This window comes from Columba livia, chromosome 5, assembly GCF_036013475.1.
Source record: "Columba livia isolate bColLiv1 breed racing homer chromosome 5, bColLiv1.pat.W.v2, whole genome shotgun sequence".
Classification (NCBI taxonomy): domain Eukaryota; kingdom Metazoa; phylum Chordata; class Aves; order Columbiformes; family Columbidae; genus Columba; species Columba livia.
The window spans coordinates 49,398,993-49,414,875 of NC_088606.1; the positions used below are offsets into that span (position 1 = coordinate 49,398,993).

The 15,883-nt window shown below is 41.5% G+C and overlaps 1 protein-coding gene across 38 annotated transcripts in view; it reads right to left on the reverse strand.

Moving 5' to 3' along the window:
- Positions 1-1,272: 1,272 nt before the first annotated feature.
- The window catches only part of C5H11orf24 (chromosome 5 C11orf24 homolog), a 31,907-nt gene continuing 17,296 nt past the window's right edge, over positions 1,273-15,883 (reverse strand). For 18 of the 38 annotated variants that reach the window (XM_065064954.1, XM_065064956.1, XM_065064967.1 and 15 more), the window contains 5 exons: positions 12,344-12,417; positions 12,076-12,176; positions 7,968-8,206; positions 4,335-4,451; positions 1,273-3,163 (listed from right to left, as the gene is read on the reverse strand). In XM_065064954.1, the coding sequence (XP_064921026.1) occupies positions 1,971-3,163; positions 4,335-4,451; positions 7,968-8,124 (1,467 nt within the window). In that variant the 5' untranslated portion in view covers positions 8,125-8,206; positions 12,076-12,176; positions 12,344-12,417 and the 3' untranslated portion in view covers positions 1,273-1,970. The other 20 variants (XM_065064985.1, XM_065064978.1, XM_065064977.1 and 17 more) reach the window with 8 other exon arrangements.

Sequence of the window (15,883 nt, forward strand, 5' to 3'; positions counted from 1 at the left end):
TTGACATCTGCTAACAGCTCAGAACACTTACACTGAGAGGGAAACAGTTCAAGCATCTTAATGGGGTGCAACTCCCCAGCTACACTGTGGGATGTTCCCAGTACTTTGTTGCACAGATACTGCACACAGGCAGCTTCTGGAAGACAGCAGAAATCAGGGTTCAGTTCCTTTCTGCTGTGGAGAAACCAACTAAAATAACCTCACAATAATATTCAGTCTCTCAAATATTTTTTCCCTCCAGGAAACTTCATGTGAATTTTATGGCTTATACTTCAAGCCTTCCAAGGAGGGAGACTCCCAAAACCCCACTATCCCTTTTACCCTGAGAGATGCTTTAACCTACTGGCATGCAGATGTGGTCCATGGAAAAGCACTGCTAAAATATAACCTAATGATGACAACCAAGTCATCTCACTTCCAAAGCAATCTATTTCATTTCCTCAACACACTCGGTCAATTTTTGTCCTCAAAATTTGTATTGGACAAGATTCAGGAAACAACTTCTCCCCCATTTCTTTCAAACAACCCCTTGACTCTGCTGCTGCTTGTGCTATTTGCAGCTGTTTTCACAGCACTTTCAGCTTGATGACAAACATGAAGTCTACAAAGTAACCTCTTCCAGGGTAAAGACTCCCTCCAAATTCTGAGCAGCCAAAGAATTTGGACAAATAACCAAACCAAAAGCCAACAGCTCAAATTCTGAGGTTTGCCTATTACCAGCCTCAAGATTACATGTAAACAGGATTAAAGAAGAGTCAAATGATTTAAAGTGAGAGACAAGACTATCAATCAGGTTAAAAAAATACAATGCAACTTGATCGAGCATTTTGCTACTGGTATGTATGTGTCATCCAAATAAGATGCATTAATCAGTGAAGAACACTTGCCAAAAATCAAGTGTTTTTTTACACACTCCCTCAGCTGCAGATTTTGGCAGATAAGCTACAACTGCACATGCAATAAGGTTTCCAAATTTCTAGCAACTCTAAGTTGGTCCTAAATACAAAACCAAAACGGAGCCCAATGCTCTATGCATGAAAGATAATTAGCAGTAAATGGGTCTGCATACCTGGGAGACTGGCAGCATACTGCTCTGAAATTACAGAAGCAGTAGCCTGGGAGATGAACAGCATCATCTGTGACATGTCAATAATTTCAGTGAGGTCTTCAAAGCTCCCATACTTGGAATGTTGAAGTAGAGCTAGCTTGCTTATACCCCGAAAGCCTACTTGCCTGCTTCTGAACTGGCAGGAACAGGAATGAAAACTGAAATGCAACAAGATCTGCCCTTCAAGGGCCCCATTTATTAAGTGAATATAAAAATAAGATAATTTAAGTGCAGAGGCACAGTAATCTGCTCTATAGTGAAATCTATAGTGAATCTGTGGTTAGTAGTAAACAGAGTATACAATGCCTTGTAAACAGACCTCTTTACAAGGAAGAAGCATACCGAAACCATAACACACACTGGACTAAAAGTTCCCTATTGCAGCAATACTGCACACTTCTTACCTGTCAATTTCAGAGCAATTTGCGAAAGGTGAGAGCACTCTCACCTTTACTTCACCTTTACTCTCCACAAATGAAACACAAGGAACTCGCACTGTAAACAATTGAAAAAGTGCCACAGCATTTTCTGAGGATGATGGCTCATCCCTTGTTAGGTGTGTTTTGCAATGAAGAATAATGGCCAAAGCTATTGTGCATTATGGAAGTTTTTAAAATTACTAGGATGTTTGTTTGTTGTTGTTTTTTTGGTTTGGTTTGTTTTTTTCCCAGCAACCTGTTGCATGATTGAATAAAAAATATTTTTTTCTCAACATAGTACATGGCATTTCTCCTCAATTGCACCATAAGTAAATTTGGAAGCACTTTCAGTTCGTCTTATAGGCAAACAGAAAAGAAAAATAAGTCAGGCAGACCTTCAATCTCCTTCCTAAATCTCTGCCCATTGTTTTTCCCCCACCCTTTCACATCTCTGAGTCCACATACATTCCATTGATCAGGTAATCCACTTGTGTGTAATCCTTCTTCTTGTAGCTCTCATAGGCCTGCATAAAGAAAAGAATTATAACACTTATGAAAAAAAATGTACCAACTAAAAGCACTGCAAGAAGCAAACTTTTATCCACTAAGTACTGAGTCAGGGGCTCAGCAGCAATGAGAAGATACTCATTGTCCATGTCTTCAGTTTCTGCAGTGCCTGAAGCTGTTGTTTCGGATGCATCTGTTGGAAACATGGTTGTTGAAAAAATGTGAGATGTTGACTTTTTCCCATACCCTGTAGTAGTTTCTGCTGTAGAGCCAGTAGTGAAAACCACAACACCTCTTGTAGAGCCCAGAAAAGTTGATTTACTCAAGGCTGTTGCAGCCGTACTTGCTTCCGGCTCTAAATATGGCAACGTAACAACAGGCTGTGGATATGCAGAGTACGAACTCTCCAAGGGGGTGAGTGCAGTGGCATGAGTGGAAGCAGTGGAAGATGTTCCTGCATTCTGCAGGACAAGGGTGGTCAATCTTGTGCTCAGTGTCTTCAGGCCAGCGCCAACAGTGGCAGAGCTACTACGGCGGGGAGTACTGGTGGTGGCTGAGTTAAACTGCTCTATTTGAGGCATTTGAGTACCTGCTTCAGAAATGACAGTGAGGGGAGCCGAAGTAGAAATGGGGGACAATACTGAGACAGAGCTACTATTTCCTGATTTCTCAATGGTGGTCACAAGCCTGCTGAGACGGCTGGAAGTAGAAGCAGGGCTGTTACCGGAAGTGGGAGAAGGGGCAGTGGATGACATGGCTTCAGCAAGGAGATCAGAACCTCCAGGGGCTTCTGAGGCTTTGGCAGTTGTTTCATATACTGTAGTGAGGACAGTTGCATTTGTAACATTTGTTGTTACAGTTGTGGCAGTGGTGGTGGTGGTTGCTATGATAGTGGTTGCTGCAGTGGTGGTGGTAAAACTGCTTGCAACTGTTTTTCTTGTATTTGTTGTTGTATCTTCAGTCTTATCCCAAAGCAAATGCCTCAAGTGAATCTTGCGAGTCCATCCAGTTGAAGAAAACAGGTTTTCCATGTTGTGTCGGTCAACCCATGCATTCACCATCCTCTCCTTTTTCTGTGGATAGCTTTGGTGGTGAAACAGAACCATTTCCACTTTCCCAGTGACAGTTTCTTCAAAAAGACAAAAATCAATGAGTTTCATAAGAATAAAATTCTCAAGCTCAAATCTGACCTCATACCCCCAACATGCAAACCAGAACATGTATTCTGCAGTACCTGTAGTACAATTGGAATAAATCAGTCCTGAAGTCAGCAAGAACATGAAAACTCAGACCCCTGCTTTTACTGCACATAAAATTGCTTTGGCATTTTGGCCGGGGGGTGAGGAGGGGACAGGGAAAGAGCAGTGTTTGTTTTTTGCCACAGACCTCTGGCATTTGCCCAACCAGAGAACTAATTCCATAAAATGGGGTATTGAAGTATAGAGATACAATGCAGAAGCACATTATCAATAGAAGCAGAGTTATGAATACCAGCTACTGAAAAGAAGACTCACACTTTCAAAGTTACAAAGCATCAATAAAGTCCTCATGCTTAGATTCATTATTTTCATCTCTCAAAACCAAGTGGAAATTTCCACTTACATCTGCATACTTTGGGAGAGCTTCCTTCACAACTAGCAATCTAGATTTATAGTGACATAAATCACATCTGCTTATCAAATGTCTGGTTGCTACATTGCAGAGAAACCTTTGCCAACCCAAAAGAACCAAAAATAAACTTTCCTTTTTTAAAACTCGGGTAGAGCAAACTCTTGAAACATACTATAAAAGACTGATTCCCCAGTTACCAACAAGTTCAATTTTCTTATTGTGTCACTTAATTAAAGATTAGGAAGTCACCATGAGCAATTGCTGCTAAGGCTGCTCTGATTATAGAAGCAGCCTGCTGCCTCTGGCACAAAATCCTGGCAATCTCAGAAAAAACAATGCCGAGACATTCTCCTTTCTCTTAAAAAATAAGTACACCTGTTACAACTTCATTTTCCAAAGGACAGAGTGTGATGTGCAAAGAGTTTGAATGAATAATGTCTTCAACATGGAGACAGTTACTCAGTAATAGTTACAAAAGTTACTCAATGACACATCATGCACATTAAGAGCCTCAGTCCTTACTAGCTAGTGAAACAGTTTTTCCAGTGAACTGACTTTAACTACAGAATTATACAGGCATTTCAAAACACATCTCCCTCAACTGAAAGTCAGTGAAGGTTTAAATGTAGACATTTAAAGCAAAAGAACCAGAATCCTGGATTTAGCAATAGCCAGAAGCATGGCATTACCTCCAAGCAGATCTTTGATGTCTTGTTCTCCAGCATTCTGGCACATGCTCAGCTGGTGACACTGCAAGAGGATGCAGCAATTCTGGTAGGGCACAGACCAATTACAGTGATGGTTACCTGAAAACAGCAGAGAAAATGGGTCGGTACACGCAGTATATTGAACACACTGTTTCGCGGCTGTAATGAAAGAATAAAATAAAATAAAAACAAAAAAATATAAAAAAGATAGCTGGAATGCCTGTTCTTAAAGATTCCTGACTCAGTCTTACTGAAAATAACTGGAAAGCCAATGAAATCAATATAGCAGCTCCAGCCTACCTACCTGCTTGTCTTCTGGTACCAACATCTCCTAACAATAGTAATTCACTCACCCAGACAGGGACAGAGAGAGTGCACTACAGTTTGGGCCCATCTAAATGCTATCATTCATCCAGAGGTCTTAATGAGAGGGAAAAAAAAAAAAAAATGTGATGTGAAACTGAGAAGACACCCGTCTCATCACCCATGCTAGGCAACTCTCAACTCAGTGCTTTGAGTTACCCAGAAACTTACACTTCATTTGCTAAACAATTATACCATTAGCCATGGGAGTCATCAGTCTTTTACTAAGTCAAATCCCAACATAAGCTAAATAAACACATCACAGGAACTCCTCTCTCTCCTGGCATCCCCTCAGTCTCACTAACTTCTTTCTGGCCTCATCTACATACACATAAACAAGCTTTGGGGGAAGGAAGGAACCTCCTCTAACCAGTGGTGAGGAGACATCTCAAACACTGCATCCAATTTTGGGCTCCCCAGCATATGAGGGCAGTATTGACATACTAGAACAAGACTAGGTGTCTGAGAGTCTGAAGCAGATCTACAGGAAATTCCAACTCAACATCAAGAGCAAAAATTAGTTTCCAACACAAGGGCACTCAAACACTGGCTGGCAGCCAGAGAGGTGTTACACTCTCCATCAGATCTTGAATGGCCAGATTTAAGTTGGGTTTGGACCAGACCTTCAAAAGGTCCCTTCCCGCCTAAATTATACTATGATTATATGTGATATCACAGTAGCACAGAATTGATTTCTGGGACATGTGCTGTAACAAAAAGCTAACCAACCAACACAAACAAACAAAAAACCCCAAACACCACAACAAACCAAAACCAACAAAAACCACACACACACACACACCCCCCACACAACAAAAAAACACAAAGAAGAAGAAAACAGTGCTCAGCCTGAGATGAAGCATATGTGTGCCCAATTGACCATCTATCAGTGGATTAAAGGGAACGTAAGTGTACAGTAGAATAAATCAATTTCTGTGTTTTGTTAGAAGCATAAGAAAGGGCAAATAACATGCCTATGTGGTACATATGTCTATATTTAAAGCTCTTATCTAGAAAGAGTTACCCTCACCAAGGACAAAGGCTATGAGAAGCGTGAACTTTTCATAAACACACATTTGTATTACTGCAGTTATTAAAAGGACTTGTAGAAAATTTATGAACGTGTAGAAATCCCTTTACCAACAACTGCAGTCTGTTTTGACTGCCCTAAAGAAACTAGGAAAGGTGGAATTCTACTGACTTTGATAAAATGTTAAGAAAGTGACTGAAACCATTCAAAGCCTTTAAAAAATGGCCTATTAAAGTGATAAAATTAAAAGCTTCAGCAGTTACACTGACCAAGAGATACAGCAGCAGGCCTTCAAGTCATTAAAATCCACTCTTCAGAAATGAAAGCATGTTTGGATGTGCCCTGATTCCCAATCCCACCTCCTGTCCCTTGCTCAATAAGCCATGCTAGTGGAGAAATGCAGACCATCTACTACTGTAAATCATGCCATTTCTCACTTATTGGGAAAGGGAAAGCAAAAAGCCAGTAGAATAACTTGCACTAGTTACATATTTAAGTCTGTCAGTTTGGAAAGGTCAAGAGACTAATGGGGACAGCATGGTTAAAGAACCCTGGTTTCTGCTGCCACCAGGATAGTATCATATCTAGCTGCTCATGACTTCCCCATTGCTCCCCAGGACAACTAGATACCTCTTATGGAGCTGGTCTGATTAGTAGTTCCTTTGATGCAATTCCAGACTGAGGCTCCAGCTGATGTGTCTACTGCAAGATACATGCTATTCAGTGGCTCCTTTTTGATCATTTCCAATTAGGAAGGGGGGAAAAAAGAAAAAAAAAAAAATAAGTGGAAGGACAACAAAAGGTCTTCAGAGCTAGTTTGAAATGAAACCATGTAGGCAGACACCAAGGTCTTGCCCTACCAAACTGGTTTATTTCATTTTTAAGCCTGCTGTTACTGGAAAATCACCAATGCCCAAAGGCAAGCCAAAGTCAGGTAAGCAGATGTATTGTGGAAGCAGGGAGCAGGCATATTTGCTCTTGCAGCCATGTCATATTTTCCCCAGAGTGTGCAAGACAGCCCAGAAGTATGGCCAAGTAGTTCTGTTCTTAGAGCCAGACAGCTCAGATGGCCAAGATGTTCTCCTCCAGCCCTGGACTGGCCACCACAGAAGAAACTTGGGAGAGCTCTGAATATAGCTGGGGAAGCACAGGGAAGAGCACAAGCTTATCTAACCTCCCAACATGGGTCCACTCTGCTTACCAGGTATCTGGGAATCCTGGATTGCAAGATCTTTGCTAATACGGGCACTTTCTCCATCATGTATATTACTTAACCTAGCATCATCTAGAGACTTAAACCCATTGCATTAGACAACATACAGAGGTTAGTGTTATGACCCATACTATCAGTCCTAGAGAGTTTTGCTGCTCTAATTATCATGTAATTAAAGTGTCAAACCATCTCACGATATTGGTACAACCGTTTTGTGATACGTTAGTTTGCTAACTACATATATCCTGGCCTCTGTTGCAGATATTTAAAAGTGATGCTGGAATAGCTAGACCAGCAACAATTCTGTTTTCTGAAGGGCACATCTGAGATGTGAACGGACTGGCAAAAGCAGCTCTTTTTGCAATAGTTGCACTACTTGTCCAAGCTAGTGATGTTATGTCAGCAAGGGTTTAAATTACATCTACAGAAGAGAGCCTAACCACCTAAGAATGTTATCTTTCCACTTCTCCAAGCAATGTAGCGATGAAGACATCTCCCCCTCAGCCTGCAACTTAACACTATAATACCTTAAAAAACAACCACTGTTCCTTTACTGACAGAGATGTAAATTTTCTGACATCTAAGTCTCACATCTATAATGAAAGAAAGCACAAAAGTAAATACACTTGGGGAAAGTGGGAACGGAAAACGAGAGCAGTAAAGCTGATCTTAAAACCTAAATCTAATCATGGAAAAAAAAAAAATACACTTACGGTCTTGGGTTTAATACAGAACATAAAACCTGAAAAAACTGATGCTTTTGGGTTTAGTTTTGTGTGGTTTCCTGAAGACGAAATGGGTCACCTAATTCTAGGGTCTCAACTCCCTCTGCCCAACAAAGCTAACACTCAACCGGACTCACTCTGCACAAAACATGTTTGGAGACAGCAAGGTGAAAGGTATAAAAAAAGTGGCTCAAGTCAGCAACAGGGCAAAGCATGTACTCAGATAATCTCTGAACACTGACCACAGACTAACTGAAATTGCAGCAAAGAGACAAGGACCTCACCTGAGGCATCTGGGCTTTGACAAGCCTGCCTGCACTGCTTTTCAGTTGTCAGCCTGTTTATTCGCACTACATGGACTCCTCTCCCTTTCAGGACAGAAAATCTGTGTTCACATATACAGAAGGAAATCAGCAGGAAGAACACGATGGCAGTCCACATCTTCAGAGCTGGCCTTGCAGGGAGACTTCTCCTCCCAAAAGCAATTCTTTCTTATATCACTTTTAGATCCACCGTAATACACCTATTAAAAAAAAAAAAAAAAAAAGTACATAATAGAATCACAGAATCATTTTGGCTGGAAAAGACTCTCAAGATCATTGAGTCCAGCCATTAACGTAACACTCTCACTAAACCATGTCCTTAAGAACCTCATCTATGTATCTTTTAAATACCTCCAGGGATGGTGACTCCACCACTTCTCTCAGCAGCCTGTTCCAATGCCTGACAACCCTTTCCAGGAAGAATTTTTTCCTAATATCCAATCTAAACCTCCCCTGGCACAACTTGAGGCCATTTCCTCTCATCCTTGCTACTTGGGAGAAGAGACCAACACCCTCCATGCTACAACCTCCTTTCAGGAGGTTGTATAGAGAGTGATAAGGTCTCCCTTGAGCCTCCTCTTCTCCAAGCTAAACAGCCTCAGCTCCCCTCAGCTGCTCCTCATAAGACTTGTGCTCCAGGCCCCTCACCAGCTTCATTGTCCTTCTCTGGACTCTCTCCAGTACCTCAATGTCTCTCTTGTTATGAGGGGTCCAAAACTGAACATTAGGAGAGTGTTCTACTAAACACACTCCTGTCAGCAAGAACAGGGAAACAAAAAAAAGGTACAAATAGCAAGCACATATCATTACAGAAAACATACAGGTAATGACACAGAGGTAGGAAGAGAAAATACCATTCCCAAAATCACAGAGAGGCTCTTTCTTTGGAAAGGATGATTTGCTCTTCTTCCATCCAGCCCCAATGGAGAACTGCTCAAGTCAAAAGCCACATGTACAAAGCCAAACTCAAAGCCCACAGGCATATGACAACATAGACATGATGCCTTTTGGCTCATTCTGGGACCCTTAACATTGTTCCCAGCCTCAGCACAAGTGTTTGCACCTTTTTGAGCACTCTGATAATATGGGGAACTATAGTTCTGGCCCTGCCTTTACACAAAGTCGATCAAAGCCAGGCATCAACCTTAGTTGTTTCCTGCTTTGGTTTTCCTTCTCATTGCAAAAAGCTAAAAAATTTTGATTGAAAAAATTTGCAAAAGCCAATATTTCAAGCCTTCCAAGACATTATATAGACACATTAGTTGCTACTGAAGAAGATTCATAGCCACAGTAAGCTATTTCACCACATAAGACAATAAATAGGCAATGTATTTTCTTCATTAGCAACACACACATGAGACTGTCCCAATGTATAGGCTCTCATCCTTAAAGTCACTGGAGCAGGTCCTGTTGACTTCTGAGCAGATCATCAGCTTCTACCTGGATTTTCCCTCTTGTTTCCGAGACTTTTTAAAGCTTTATGTGAGCTTCCAAAAAGTTTAGCCTGAAACCAGACCAATTTTAAGCCTCTTCCTTAAGTAGTCTTTAAGAGCAACCATCTTCCTCATCGCTGAAGCAAACTTTAGTCCTCATTCTGCAGGGATGAAGAAATGAAGAGAAATGGCATGGCCTTCAAAAACTGTTGAGTTTCAACTTTATGTGAAATCTCAGAGGTGTACGTGACAACTGCAGTTGAAGATGCAAAGGCAGTTCACAACACAGAAAGAAAAGCATGTGTGAATGGTATAAATAGCATGAGAAAAACATCCCACAGTCATGCCCTGAGCTCTTAACTATGTGAATTTAAGAATCTGAGTAAGAGCCTTTTTTCTTCCAAGAAAGCCCAAGATAATACATATTAGCTTGGACTCCTGATTGCAACATTTTGATGCTTCATACCATTAAACTTTTGTTTCCAAATTTTCCTCCTAGCTCTAAGTCCTGAAGCCCCAAACAGAGTAAAAGATTTGTAGCCTCAAAATCACCCTGCCTAAAAAGGGTGAAATATAAACAAAGCTTTGTGGAGGACATACAACCTACAGGTCCACATTGGACTATCAAAGACGAGGACAAAACCTGACAAGAAAACACAGTGCCTCAAAGTCAGCATCCCATTTATTCTAGTAAAAGGAGTTATTTTGCCTGTTGAAAATAGATAGAACATTTCTACATCTTCCACTCTCCCAGAGAGAAGGGGAGACTGAAAGGACCAGACTGCAGGGTACTTACAATACTGACCTTAGCTTATGCACTCCTCTGCAGCTTTCTCCCTGGAGTAAGTGTGCACAGCATCACATTCATTTTTTGTGAGCAGGTTTCTTACTGCAGATAAACGTTCATGCTTGGGTCATCCCCCACTTGGCAGCTGGAAATATTTCTAAATCTGACCTGACAATAGAAGTCTTGACAGGGAGGGGCAGCTCTCTAGATCCATCCAGTTCTGCATACCAGAGACTGTACTTGGTGTCCAGCCAGCATCAGCTTTGCCAAGGTCTCATTCCCATTTTGCCTTGCGCATGCAAAGCACAGACTGACTTTGCTCATTCCTTCTCATCACTTGCTCTTCCAAGTGCACCTTAGCAGGAGTTGAAATAATCAGTGCAGGAGACAAAATGACCTATGAAATACACAGCTGCAGCACCCGCAACATAGTATGCAGGCATTGGCTGCAAAGGAAAGCAGCCCCATGTTTTCATCAGGGAATTGGTAATATGAATTTGTGTTATTCAGCCAAGATAATTTCAATACTTTTCCCACTGTTTTGAATTACAAGGCACTTCCACAAGTTTACCTTAACCTTACCTTTACCTTAACTCTTGCTGTCAATCTTAGAATGTGCTGTAGTTTAATAATTGAAAAGTCCAGTTGACAAGACTGGGAACAAGGGGGAAAGCAAGGAAATATGTGAAATACACTGCCCACAAGACATTTTCCTAGAGCAGACAGATCTTTATTGCTGATGGACAGTAAAAGTGTGCTTTAAACTCTCAATCCTTCAACTCAAAGCGACCAATTTGTGTTCCCTCACAGACACTATAGATACTTCACCAAGAAACTCAAAGCACCTTTTGGCAATCTGCACTCCACCACATTATGCAGAAATAAGTGCACTTTTTGTAGCGTTCACAGATCACAGGCAGAGATTCAGCAAGCAGTATCTGACTCATGGGAAAAAAACCACACACACAAAAAAACCACACCATTTTGACTAAATTTTACAATTTCATGAGAGTCCATCTTATGTTTGCTGTCCCTTTTCAAGGTAAAAGATTTACAAGAAGCAATACTTTATAGCCTGAGAAGTGACCCTGAGAATGAACTGGCTGTACAATAATGTATGGATTTATTGTTTTAAAGAAAATAGTAAAGAATAACAACAATGAATACAAACACAGAGCACTCTCTTATTATATTTTTTCCCCTACCTTTACTAATACCTTTGTAGTCATACTAGCCAATCCTCACCTTCCACCGCATTTTTGAAATGCAGATATAGCAGCATTGTATCTACACATAAATACTATAATTATTTTTATAGTTAAGATCTCAGTCTTTCAGGACAAATAAAATGACCTTAATTAATCTCAGCTGACTCTAGAAATACACGTATTTGTAAGATGAAATGTTGATCACACTCAGTGTCTAGAAGCTGTTGCATTAACCCAGGTATCTGTTCTGTATGTACACAGAAGCTTTGTATCCCCAGCCACATTAACCCACCAGAATTCCTTCTCATCACAGCTGACTTGGGTCCCACCTGATTGCAACAGGTCCAGAGAAAAGCAAAATCTCAGTAAATGCCTCTGACCTCTTTGAAAGCACCTGGCAGCCTTTCTGGATTAGGCTGGCACTGGTTAGGGGGGACATGCTGAGTTCAGACACAGGACGTTTGTCTCCCCTTTCCTTTAAACTAATTTTAAGTGTTATTTAGCCAATTACAAAAATCCCTTTACAGATTGTGGAGTGAGCATGTGAAGGAGACAAACACAATACACACATGGAAAGTACAGCAGACAAGCAAATAGCTCATTACCAAGCCCAGCAAGGGGATAACAAGATGTAGTCGTACCTTAATGCAGTCCAGATGATGCTAGGGATGCTGCGTTAAATATCAAAACCTCCAGCTGTTTTGGTTTTTTGCCTCTTTCACCTTAGCACAATCTCATACATCTAGAATAGGAGTTACAATTACTTGCAGATCACTGTTCCTGATGCAACAACAGCCTTTTATAATTAAAAGCAATAAGCGTTATTTCTGCCTTCCCATCACAATTCTAGCCAGTCCCACACAGCTCCATTCGTACTCAGAGACCCCACTGAGCACCAACCCCACTCACCTACTGCCCAGAAAAGCACCAGCTACAGCTTCTTCTCCAGATTGTGTTGCTCCTCAGATGAAACCGTCCTCTGGCTGTCGGAAACAACATGAAGGAAGAGATGAACACTACTGTTCCCATCAGAAATAATTTTGAGAAGTCAGTGCAAAATTCACTCTTTGAGCACTACTTTCTCCATCTGTAGAGCAACCCCAAGGAAATTAAAAGTCAAACCAAACCACAAAAGACAGAAACAAAGAAAATCTGGCAAAGGACTACACTCTGAAAAGTGCAACATTTACTTCTACCATCTGTGGCTGTAACTCAGCAGGGAACAACCATGCTGGAAAACCAGAATAACCTTGAGTCAACAACTGAATGACTGATAACTTTGCTATGTACAAACACGTCCAAAGTGCATTGCTAGCTGGGTTTCAGAAACATTTCTCCCTTCTCATTTATCACCCTGTGTTCAAGCCAAGGAATTTGTGGCAGGGGTGGGGGGGAAAACCCTTCAAAGTATTTTTTCAAACAACACTGATTGGGGTGATGTTGCAGGATCAGAGTAAAGCCTTTGGAATATAAACCCCTTGACTCCATGCCCTCCTAGCCAGCCTCAGTTGCTCCTAGTTAAGCAGAAGAAAAAAAAACATGGAAAGAGGGAATGTGTGTGTTAGAGATCACAGGTACAAAGTGAGCACAGTAAATCGTCTAGGGCAACACATGCTCCTTTGAGCTGTCAGTGAAAAGCCACCAGACACTGTCTCAAACTTCATATTTAGAAGAATGCATGTCCAAGAGCTGCGAAGAAATCTTCTATCCTCAGTATAGCAGCAAAGCACAGAAAACAAGGGTGAAATACCTTTTACAGACAATAAAGCTGCTCTCCCATCAAATTGAGAAGACAAAAGACCTGGTTTCAACTTAAAATTGCTGCTAAACAATTCTCATGTTGTCAGCTCTCAGAACAAGTGCTGTATCTCATTTTGTGAATTGAAGCTAGAATGCAGGAGGCAGGAAATTTGTGCTGCAATCTTGAAAGCCATTTGGCTTCCCAAGCTTATCTCCAAGACTGAAGTTGCACATGTGGATAGGTCTAGAGACAGAAAGAGCAGCAACAAGGCACATGAGGGTGACCCACTGTCAGCTAAGCATGACCAGATGAAGTTATATCATTCTCTGAACAGCAGCTTTAGAGGCATTAAGTTCCTTTGGCTCCGGAAGAAAGTTAATGACAAGTTACAAAGCTGTTTCTACAAAATGTCACGTGCTATCAGCAATGAAGGATGAACAGAACAAAGATTGTGAAACAGTAGCACTAGAGATTACAGGGGAGGAAATACATTACTAGGTCCCTGGTCTGGACACAGTTCCTTTAACTTTCCAAGATGCCCACACAACATCAAGTGCTTACGCTTCCATAGAAAACCCAGGATACAATGGTAAAAGGTCCATTTACTGCCTCAATGCAGGCTCTCCGTGCCCCTACTGTTTCCAGCAATAATAAAATGCTCCTCTGGGAGGATGACTGAGGTGGGACATGAACAGTTCCACACTTTCAGAGGGAGTTTTGAAGGAAAACGTGCCTAGAAATCACTGAGCCTTATCTCATGGATACATCAACCAGGCTAGGATTGTGACCAACAAAACGGATCTGGTAAACACCTGAAGCTGACATAAGGCCAGCACAGCATTCAAGGCTGATTTGCTGCAACAGTAGGATAGGATGTGATTTGGAGAAGAAACATTGCCTGCTCAGGTCTGGAAGAACATCACCTACATTCCTTCTCCTACCACACAGCTTCCTCAGAGCTTAACACAGCACAGCTGGCCATGTATTACAGAAGAGCTGGCACATCTCTCCACATTCACAAGCACACTGCTCTCTACAGCAGGCCGAACAGGGTATTGGACAGACATTGTTTTGGTCTGCTGCTGTCTTTTCTGGTATTTCTCCTGACACATGTCCACAAAAAAGATTTTAACAAATCCTACAAAGCCAAAAAATTCCACATAGACTGCATGACACTGGCATCTGTTAGCAGCCTGATAAGCAACATTAGGCAGCCATTAAGTTATATGTCATCTCCTCCCCTAAATATGAACCACTTCCTTCTGTTTGTAGTGTAGTTCCTATCTATAGCTGAATCTCCCATCATCTGCTACTGAGCAGATAGGCTGCTGTATCATCTGGAAGACTCATATGGAAATGGTGTTTTTAAAAGAAGTTTGCAGCTGCTGAAGTATTTCTCCAGCTGCCACATATTACTCTCTAAAAGAAAATCCTTCCTCCTTCTCTTAAGTGGCGAAACATAATGGATCAAGACTTTCAAGATGTTCTGCATGAACAGAACAAACACCTTACAGCCTCTTTCAGTGAGGTGGAATGCCAAGTTTTCCTAAGAAACTCTGCGATCACACTTGGATCTGGCTGATGCGTGAAACTTTCACAACTATAAAGCACTTCAGGATCCATGCTGACAAAGGCATGTTATGCTACATGTGGCCAAGGCTGTGCAAATCTCAAAAGGAGCAGCATCTCTGCAAGGTCAACACTACCACACTCCCATAAAAGGAATGGAAAGCCATTTCCATGCAAGAGGTGGATTTCTTACAGTCTCTGAACAGCAGATCTCATTCACACAGATAAAGTGCTATATCCTTCAGCTTAGACATTTTCAGCAACTTGCTCAATCTTCCTTTCCCTACTAGGAAACCAGAGAGGAAGGAGGTTTTAGTGGTTAGAGGCCATATCTGACAGTGACACAACTCGAGCTCAGGCTCCTTTCCCCCTTCCAGCTTCCTGCAGAAGTGATAGAGTGCTACAGATTCACAATCTTGGGTACATTTAGCCACAGTGGTTTATATGGGTGAGTCTTTTAGATTAGTTTTCTTTTGAATATTCATCTTTACCCATGTCCAACATTCTGTGCCTCTGTTTCCCACCTGTATTCCTTTCTCAGGCCACAAGGCAGACAGCTTATGCACTTGTTACACCACTAATGAGGACAGCCCACGCTGGCACCATTGAGGCTCTGTGGCCACCTCATTTTGCTTCTGAGAGAAAAAAAAAAAAAAAGTCTAAAACCCCAAAACCACCATCATACACCCAGCATCCTTTCTCACCAACATCAGTGCCATGTTCTATAGCTCAGATGGTGAGAAGTACTACTCAGTGGGACAGTTTTCATGTGAGAAATGACCAGGCAGTTTTTTCATTCATGACAGTGTGGCTTAGTTTGGAATATCTGAAATAATTCAGTTTTAATAGAAAGAAAAATGAAGTGCCGAAGGCTAACTGCATAAAGCTGTGACTGGACAATAAATCTGTTAACAAAAATACCTCCAAGCAAAAAAAGATGTGCACCATGGCCAGATGCAACCTTCTCTAGTCTGATCTGCACCTGAAGTAGCCAGTAAACTTTCAGACATGCTGTTGTCTCATGGAACAGGAGATTAAATGCAGGGCATTTCCTACCACATGTTTCAAATTAAACAGCTTTCAACAAGATCCTCAATGTAATCATCCCAGTGGGTTCTCACATGAACTCTGCAGCCATC